We start from the raw sequence: 10,176 nt of genomic DNA on the forward strand, positions 1-10,176 counted from the left end.
GTCATATTTTGTTTTTCCATAATTTTTGTGGCCACCACAGTTGATAAATACCGAACTATTTGCATTTTATATGGTTTTTGCAACTCTGTGTCACCCTGTTATTTCGGTGGTTGTTGTAATTTAAAAAGTTACCTACGTCGGTATCTTCACGTGAAGATAACGATGTCGCTAACTTTCGATAACAGGTTTATCCAAAAAAAATAACAGGGTGACACAGAGACGACCAAAACTGAATTAATATAAGACGGACAGACAGAATATTTAATGAAATTTATTTATTTCCGTGCATAAAAACAACGATTTATACACAGAATATGGTATAGAACACTTTTACCTACAATTTGGTGTGCCACATGCGCCTGTTCAATGGTATTTAGCTTGGTTATTACTGGGTACTCGTGGTCAGGACACTATTTCCCATGTGGAGTCCAGGAATGGACATCGTACGCAAAAGTGACAACGGATATCTATAGAGGGCATCAGTACCTACAATTTGGTATACCACATGTATCTGGGAAACGCAGAACCAAATTTTCCAGAAACTGTTGGACGCACTGGTGGTCAGGACAGTATTTCAAACGTTAAAGCCAAAAATAAACATTAAACACGAAAAGGAAAACATAACTTAAAATGGGATTAATAACTTAAATTCTTTCGTATGTACAAAGATCATTTATTACATTTTTACAATTAATATCATGTTTTTCCTTTTCAATAATTATTGTGATGACATGTCGATCGTGCAAAGGGTACATATTTAAAGCACGTATTTCGTAAGTTATCTTGGTAACTCTGCTAAAAGTGTTATAACACATAACAAAATGGCGGACTGGTGTATAACAGATTCCATGGTATATGTGTGTAAGGTAGTTGCACTTAATGAGCTCATTACACATATTTTTGTTTTCATTAAAAATGTAGATTATTAATTGCACATATATATACATATATATATATATATATATATATATATATATATATATATATATATATATATATATATATATATATATATATATATATATATATATATATATATATATATATATATATATATATATATATATATATATATATATATATATATATATATATATATATATATATATATATATATATATATATATATATATATATATATATATATATATATATATATATATATATATATATATATATATATATATATATATATATATATATATATATATATATAGAAAAAGTAATCGACAAAATAAATTGATTTTCAACTCGAACATAGTACCCACCTTTAACAGCAAAAATGTTACTACATACATATTTTAATAAAAAATCACCTTTAACGTTACTAATGAATATGTAATAGATTTTTATGGAATCAATAAAAATGTTTGTGCTAATTCATAGGTCGTTTGGAAGATTTTCCATGTTATTTACTACCACTACGACCGCCATAACTAACGCCTACTCTACCACATTGCGTTCGATTAAATTTATGTGCTTCTTCAGCAGAGCGTTCTTTGGTTTTAGCAAAAGGTTCTGCCATGGTCGGGAGCCAGATGGTGTATCCTGACCAGCTTCTTCAGGTATAGGAATTAATTCCGATGCTATGCCCCAATCGGATCGAGTTCTATAACTAAACATAGCACTGTTACTGTATTCTTCGATATTTCGGAACTGGAAATTGATGACATGGGTTATATCTTCTATGACCAGGTCACATGAGGCGATATCAGTTGCTATAAGATTGTTTACTTCACCAGAGATACTATCTGCAATAGCGAAATAGAATTTTTCATTCTCTTCAACAATTTCTATTGTTTGCTCGACCAAATCCAATGATACATCACGCACCGGTATGGGATTGTTCAAATAACCGTCGGTAAAATGTCGGACTCCTAGCACTTGTCATTACGGGTTGTTTATCGGGCCGTATATCCAATGATATCTTCCGAATCTGAGGTTCAAAACCCATATCCAAAATACGATGAGCTTCATCTAAAAATATATAAGTAATAGTGGCTGTGTCAATAACATTCGCTCGTACAATTTAAACGATCAGGAGTGCAGATAACAATTTCCATACTACCTCCAACACATCCAATTCGTTCATGGCGATTGCCTTCTCCATAAATCATATTCCTGAATGAATTCTGTTGTTCCCTTCTTTCTCAATTTGCATGCCAATTCACGTTTTGGCGCCAAAACGCTATGACTGTGGAATATTTTGATGTACAACATAGCAAACAATAAAAACTCTAATATGTTTACCATTTCTGTTTGTGCTGTACCGTGAGATCTTCATTTTTAATAAAATAATAAATAAAATTATTTTATTATTCTAAATTTTGCACGACACAAACCAATCCATCGGAGTTGCCAAAACTTTCGAATTTCATTGTTACCATGTTTTCTTCATTAATGCATTTTTATTGAAAATAATTGAACCTTCACATTGAGCAAAATTCTCAATGTGATTTAAGGTGTCAAATATGGAAACCGGGATATCTTCGTCCAAAAACACTCTTGGAGCACATGGCGTACATCAAAATGTAGGTAATGACTTCCACTTTGATGTCCCATAACCAGAATTTTGAACGAAGATCCTTCCTAGCTTCCATGATAAAATCTATCTACTAACCCATAGTGGAAAAAATGTAATCCGGGATATCTTCGTCCAAAAACACTGTTGAAACTCATGACATATAACAAAATGTGGGTAATGACCTCCACTTTGATGTGCCATTAGCGGAATTTTGAACGAAGTCCGTTCCTGGCTTCCATGGTAGAATCCATGTTCTGCCCCCCGTGGAAAACTTGGAATCAGGAATATCTTCGTCCAAAAACACTGTGGGAACTCATGACATACATCAAAATGTAGGTAATGACCTCCACATTGATGTCCCATTAGAGGAATTTTGAACGAAGTCCGTTCCTGGCTTCCATGGTAGAATCTATGTTCTGCCCCAATGGAAAACTTGGAATCTTGGATAACTTCGTCCAAAAACACTGTTGGAACACATGGCATATATCAAAATGTAGGCAATGACTTCCACTTTGATGTGACATAAGCAGAATTTTGAACGAAGTTCGATCCTGGCTTCCATGGTAAAATGTAGCAAATGGCCCATAGTGGAAAACTTGGAATCTTGGATAACTTCGTCCAAAAACACTGTTGGAACACATGGCATATATCAAAATGTAGATAATGACTTCCACTTTGATGTGCCATAAGCAGAATTTTGAACGAAGTCCGTTCCTGGCTTCCATGGTAGAATCCAACAAATGACCCACAGTGGAAAACTTTGAATCCACGATAACTCCGTCCAAAATTACTGTTAGAACTCATGGCATACATCAATATGTAGGTAATGACTTCCACTTTGATGTGCTATAAGCAAAATTTTGATCGAAGTCCGTTCCTGGCTTCCATGGTAGAATTTAGTAAATGGCCCATAGTGGAAAATTTTGAATCCAGAATACCTTCGTCCAAAACCACTATTGGAACACATGGAATACATCAAAATGTAGGCAATGACTTCCACTTTGATGTGACATAAGCAGAATTTTGAACGAAGTTCGATCCTGGCTTCCATGGTAAAATCTAGCAAATGGCCCATAGTGGAAAACTTGGAATCTTGGATAACTTCGTCCAAAAAAAGTGTTGGAACATACTACATATATCAAAATGTAGGGAATGACTTCCACTTTGATGTGCCATACGCGTAATTTTGAACGAAGTCCGTTTCTGGCTTCCATGGTAGAATCTAGCAAATGGCCCATAGTGGAAAATTTGTAATTCAGAATATCTTCGTCCAAAATCACTGTTAGAACACATGGCATATATCCAAATGTAGGTAATGAATTCCACTTTGATGTGCCATAAGCAGAATTTTGATTGAAGTCCGTTCCTGGCTTCCATGGTAGAATCTAGCAAATGGCCCATAGTGGTTAACTTGGAATCTTATATAACTTCGTCCAAAAACACTGTTGGAACACATGGCATATATCAAAATGTAGGTAATGACTTCCACTTTGATGTGCCATACGCGTAATTTTGAACGAAGTCCGTTTCTGGCTTCCATGGTAGAATCTAGAAAAAGGCCCATAGTGGAAAACTTGGAATCCAGGATATCTTCGTCCAAAAACACTGTTGGAACTCACGGCAGACATCAATATGTAGGTAATGACTTCCACTTTGATTTTTCATAAACAGAATTTTGAACGAAGTCCGTTTCGGGCTTCCATGGTAGAATCTATGTTCTGCCCCCCAGTGGAAAACTTGCAATCAGGGATATCTTCGTTCAAAAACACTGTTGGAACACATGACATACATCAAAATGTAGGTACTGACCTCCACTTTGATGTCCCATTAGCGGAATTTTGAACGAAGTCCGTTCCTGGCTTCCATGGTAGAATCTATGTTCTGCCCCCCAGTGGAAAACTTGCAATCAGGGATATCTTCGTTCAAAAACACTGTTGGAACACATGACATACATCAAAATGTAGGTACTGACCTCCACTTTGATGTCCCATTAGCGGAATTTTGAACGAAGTCCGTTCCTGGCTTCCATGGTAGAGTCTATGTTCTGCCCCCCAGTGGAATACTTGCAATCAGGGATATCTTCGTCCAAAAACACTGTTGGAACTCATGACATACATCAGAATGTAGGTAATCACCTCCACTTTGATGTCCCATTAGCGGAATTTTGAACGAAGCCCGTTCCTGGCTTCCATGGTAGAATCTATGTTCTGCACCCCAGTGGAAAACTTGGAATCAGGCATATCTTCGTCCAAAAACACTGTTGGAACTCATGACATACATCAGAATGTAGGTAATGACCTCTACTTTGATGTCCCATTAGCGGAATTTTGAACGAAGTCCGTTCCTGGCTTCCATGGTAGAATCTATGTTCTGCCCCCCAGTGGAAAACTTGGAATCAGGCATATCTTCGTCCAAAAACACTGTTGGAACTCATGACATACATAAAAATGTAGGTAATGACCTCTACTTTGATGTCCCATTAGCGGAATTTTGAACGAAGTCCGTTCCTGGCTTCCATGGTAGAATCTATGTTCTGCCCCCCAGTGGAAAACTTGGAATCAGGCATATCTTCGTCCAAAAACACTGTTGGAACTCATGACATACATAAAAATGTAGGTAATGACCTCTACTTTGATGTCCCATTAGCGGAATTTTGAACGAAGTCCGTTCCTGGCTTCCATGGTAGAATCTATGTTCTGCCCCCCAGTGGAAAACTTGGAATCAGGCATATCTTCGTCCAAAAACACTGTTGGAACTCATGACATACATAAAAATGTAGGTAATGACCTCTACTTTGATGTCCCATTAGCGGAATTTTGAACGAAGTCCGTTCCTGGCTTCCATGGTAGAATCTATGTTCTGTTCCCCAGTGGAAAACTTGGAATCAGGGATATCTTCGTCCAAAAACACTGCTGGAACTCATGACATACATCAGAATGTAGGTAACGACCTCCACTTTGATGTCCCATTAGCGGAATTTTGAACGAAGTCCGTTCCTCGCTTCCATGGTAGAATCATTGTCTTGCCCCCTAGTGGAAAAGTTGGAATCAGGGATATCTTCGTCCAAAAACACTGTTGGAACTCATGGCATACATCAAAATGTAGGTATTGACCTCCACTTTGATGTCCCATTAGCGGAATTTTTAACGAAGTCCGTTCCTGGCTTCCATGGTAGAATCTATGTTCAGCCCCCCAGTGGAAAAATCGAGAAAATAAAATGATTTTCAACTCGAAAACCGAACATAGTACCCACCTTTAACAGCAAAAATGTTACTACATACATATTTTAATAAAAAATCACCTTTAACGTTAATAATGAATATGTAATAGATTTTTATGGAATCCAACAGAAAATCAATAAAAATGTTTGTGCTAATTCATAGGTCGTTTGGAAGATTTTCCATGTTATTTACTACCACTACGACCGCCATAACTTACGCCTACTCTGCCACATTGCATTCGATTAAATTTATGTGCTTCTTCAGCACAGCGTTCTTTGGTTTTAGCAAAAGGTTCAGCCATGGTCGGGAGTCAGATGGTATATCCTGACCAGCTTCTTCAGGTATAAGAATTAATTTCGATGCTATGCCCCAATCGGATCGAGTTCTATAACTAAATATAGCACTGTTACTGTATTCTTCGATATTTCGGAACTGGAAATTGATGACATGGGTTATATCTTCTATGGCCGCCACGTGAGGCGATATCAGTTGCCATAAGATTGTTCACTTCACCACAGATAATATCTGCAATAGCGAAAACCATCTAATTTTAAATCATTAGACAAATCATCAGCTAAAGCTTCCACATATTTAATAAAAATCTTTACCAAATAGAATTTTCCATTCTCTTCAACAATTTCGATTGTTTGCTCGACCAAATCCAATGATACATCACGCACCGGTATGGGATTGTTCAAATAACCGTCGGTAAAATGTCGGACTCCTAGCACTTGTCATTACGGGTTGTTTATCGGGCCGTATATCCAATGATATCTTCCGAATCTGAGGTTCAAAACCCATATCCAAAATACGATGAGCTTCATCTAAAAATAGATAAGTAATAGTGGCTGTGTCAATAACATTCGCTTGTACAATTTAAACGATCAGGAGTGCAGATAATAATTTCCATACTACCTCCAACACATCCAATTTGTTCACGGCGATTGCCTTCTCCATAAATCATATTCCTGAATGAATTCTGTTGTTCCCTTCTTTCTCAATTTGCATGCCAATTCACGTTTTGGCGCCAAAACGCTATGACTGTGGAATATTTTGATGTACAACATAGCGAACAATAAAAACTCTAATATTTTTACCATTTGTGTTTGTGCTGTACCGTGAGATCTTCATTTTTAATAAAATAATAAATAAAATTATTTTATTATTCTAAATTTTGCACGACAACAAACCAATCCACCGGAGTTGCCAAAACTTTCGAATTTCATTGTTACCAAGTTTTCTTCATGAATGCATTTTTATTGAAAATAATTGAACCTTCACATTGAGAAACATTCTCAATGTGATTTCAAGGTGTCACAAATGGAAACCGGAATATCTTCGTCCAAAAACACTCTTGGAGCACATGGCGTACATCAAAATGTAGGTAATGACCTCCACTTTGATGTCCCATTAGCGGAATTTTGAACGAAGTTCGTTCCTGGCTTCCATGGTAGAATCTATGTTCTGCCCCCCAGTGGAAAACTTGGAATCAGGGATATCTTCGTCCAAAAACACTCTTGGAACTCATGGCATACATCAAAATGTAGGTATTGACCTTCACTTTGATGTCCCATTAGCGGAATTTTGAACGAAGTTCGTTCCTGCCTTCCATGGTAGAATCTATGTTCTGCCCCCCAGTGGAAAACTTGCAATCAGGGATATCTTCGTTCAAAAACACTGTTGGAACACATGACATACATCAAAATGTAGGTACTGACCTCCACTTTGATGTCCCATTAGCGGAATTTTGAACGAAGTCCGTTCCTGGCTTCCATGGTAGAATCTATGTTCTGCCCCCCAGTGGAAAACTTGCAATAAGGGATATCTTCGTTCAAAAACACTGTTGGAACTCATGGCATACATCAAAATGTAGGTATTGACCTTCACTTTGATGTCCCATTAGCGGAATTTTGAACGAAGTTCGTTCCTGGCTTCCATGGTAGAATCTATGTTCTGCCCCCCAGTGGAAAACTTGCAATCAGGGATATCTTCGTTCAAAAACACTGTTGGAACACATGACATACATCAAAATGTAGGTACTGACCTCCACTTTGATGTCCCATTAGCGGACTTTTGAACGAAGTCCGTTCCTGGCTTCCATGGTAGAATCTATGTTCTGCCCCCCAGTGGAAAACTTGCAATCAGGGATATCTTCGTCCAAAAACACTGTTGGAACTCATGACATACATCAGAATGTAGGTAATCACCTCCACTTTGATGTCCCATTAGCGGAATTTTGAACGAAGTCCGTTCCTGGCTTCCATGGTAGAATCTATGTTCTGCACCCCAGTGGAAAACTTGGAATCAGGCATATCTTCGTCCAAAAACACTGTTGGAACTCATGACATACATCAGAATGTAGGTAATGACCTCTACTTTGATGTCCCATTAGCGGAATTTTGAACGAAGTCCGTTCCTGGCTTCCATGGTAGAATCTATGTTCTGCCCCCCAGTGGAAAACTTGGAATCAGGCATATCTTCGTCCAAAAACACTGTTGGAACTCATGACATACATAAAAATGTAGGTAATGACCTCTACTTTGATGTCCCATTAGCGGAATTTTGAACGAAGTCCGTTCCTGGCTTCCATGGTAGAATCTATGTTCTGCCCCCCAGTGGAAAACTTGGAATCAGGCATATCTTCGTCCAAAAACACTGTTGGAACTCATGACATACATAAAAATGTAGGTAATGACCTCTACTTTGATGTCCCATTAGCGGAATTTTGAACGAAGTCCGTTCCTGGCTTCCATGGTAGAATCTATGTTCTGCCCCCCAGTGGAAAACTTGCAATCAGGGATATCTTCGTCCAAACACACTGTTGGAACTCATGACATACATCAGAATGTAGGTAATCACCTCCACTTTGATGTCCCATTAGCGGAATTTTGAACGAAGTCCGTTCCTGGCTTCCATGGTAGAATCTATGTTCTGCACCCCAGTGGAAAACTTGGAATCAGGCATATCTTCGTCCAAAAACACTGTTGGAACTCATGACATACATCAGAATGTAGGTAATGACCTCTACTTTGATGTCCCATTAGCGGAATTTTGAACGAAGTCCGTTCCTGGCTTCCATGGTAGAATCTATGTTCTGCCCCCCAGTGGAAAACTTGGAATCAGGCATATCTTCGTCCAAAAACACTGTTGGAACTCATGACATACATAAAAATGTAGGTAACGACCTCCACTTTGATGTCCCATTAGCGGAATTTTGAACGAAGTCCGTTCCTCGCTTCCATGGTAGAATCATTGTCTTGCCCCCTAGTGGAAAAGTTGGAATCAGGGATATCTTCGTCCAAAAACACTGTTGGAACTCATGGCATACATCAAAATGTAGGTATTGACCTCCACTTTGGTGTCCCATTAGCGGAATTTTTAACGAAGTCCGTTCCTGGCTTCCATGGTAGAATCTATGTTCAGCCCCCCAGTGGAAAAATCGAGAAAATAAAATGATTTTCAACTCGAAAACCGAACATAGTACCCACCTTTAACAGCAAAAATGTTACTACATACATATTTTAATAAAAAATCACCTTTAACGTTAATAATGAATATGTAATAGATTTTTATGGAATCCAACAGAAAATCAATAAAAATGTTTGTGCTAATTCATAGGTCGTTTGGAAGATTTTCCATGTTATTTACTACCACTACGACCGCCATAACTTACGCCTACTCTGCCACATTGCATTCGATTAAATTTATGTGCTTCTTCAGCACAGCGTTCTTTGGTTTTAGCAAAAGGTTCAGCCATGGTCGGGAGTCAGATGGTATATCCTGACCAGCTTCTTCAGGTATAAGAATTAATTTCGATGCTATGCCCCAATCGGATCGAGTTCTATAACTAAATATAGCACTGTTACTGTATTCTTCGATATTTCGGAACTGGAAATTGATGACATGGGTTATATCTTCTATGGCCGCCACGTGAGGCGATATCAGTTGCCATAAGATTGTTCACTTCACCACAGATAATATCTGCAATAGCGAAAACCATCTAATTTTAAATCATTAGACAAATCATCAGCTAAAGCTTCCACATATTTAATAAAAATCTTTACCAAATAGAATTTTCCATTCTCTTCAACAATTTCGATTGTTTGCTCGACCAAATCCAATGATACATCACGCACCGGTATGGGATTGTTCAAATAACCGTCGGTAAAATGTCGGACTCCTAGCACTTGTCATTACGGGTTGTTTATCGGGCCGTATATCCAATGATATCTTCCGAATCTGAGGTTCAAAACCCATATCCAAAATACGATGAGCTTCATCTAAAAATAGATAAGTAATAGTGGCTGTGTCAATAACATTCGCTTGTACAATTTAAACGATCAGGAGTGCAGATAATAATTTCCATACTACCTCCAACACATCCAATTTGTTCACGGCGATTGCCTTCTCCATAAATCATATTCCTGAATG

The 10,176-nt window shown here is 37.8% G+C and overlaps 1 protein-coding gene across 1 annotated transcript; it reads right to left on the reverse strand.

The window, feature by feature from the left end:
• Window positions 1-1,317: 1,317 nt before the first annotated feature.
• Window positions 1,318-2,377, reverse strand: LOC142242451 (putative ATP-dependent RNA helicase DDX43). Its single transcript, XM_075314024.1, has 4 exons — window positions 2,251-2,377; window positions 2,069-2,194; window positions 1,834-1,977; window positions 1,318-1,751 (listed from the first exon to the last, which is right to left on the reverse strand). The coding sequence occupies exons 2-4, from the start codon at window positions 2,115-2,117 to the stop codon at window positions 1,444-1,446; spliced, it is 501 nt and encodes a 166-aa protein (XP_075170139.1). The 5' UTR covers window positions 2,118-2,194; window positions 2,251-2,377; the 3' UTR covers window positions 1,318-1,443.
• Between the last annotated feature and the right edge of the window lie 7,799 nt (window positions 2,378-10,176).

The sequence above is a fragment of the Haematobia irritans genome, unplaced genomic scaffold, assembly GCF_050003625.1.
Source record: "Haematobia irritans isolate KBUSLIRL unplaced genomic scaffold, ASM5000362v1 scaffold_16, whole genome shotgun sequence".
In the NCBI taxonomy this organism is placed as follows: domain Eukaryota; kingdom Metazoa; phylum Arthropoda; class Insecta; order Diptera; family Muscidae; genus Haematobia; species Haematobia irritans.

Coding starts and splice junctions, on each gene's coding strand:
- LOC142242451 (XM_075314024.1), bottom strand. CDS start 2,117: ATGATTTATGGAGAAGGCAATCGCCATGAACGAATTGGATGTGTTGGA. Junction 1,978..2,068: donor ACGAATTGGATGTGTTGGAG/GTAGTATGGAAA, acceptor ATATATTTTTAG/ATGAAGCTCATCGTATTTTG. Junction 1,752..1,833: donor ATTTGAACAATCCCATACCG/GTGCGTGATGTA, acceptor TCGCTATTGCAG/ATAGTATCTCTGGTGAAGTA.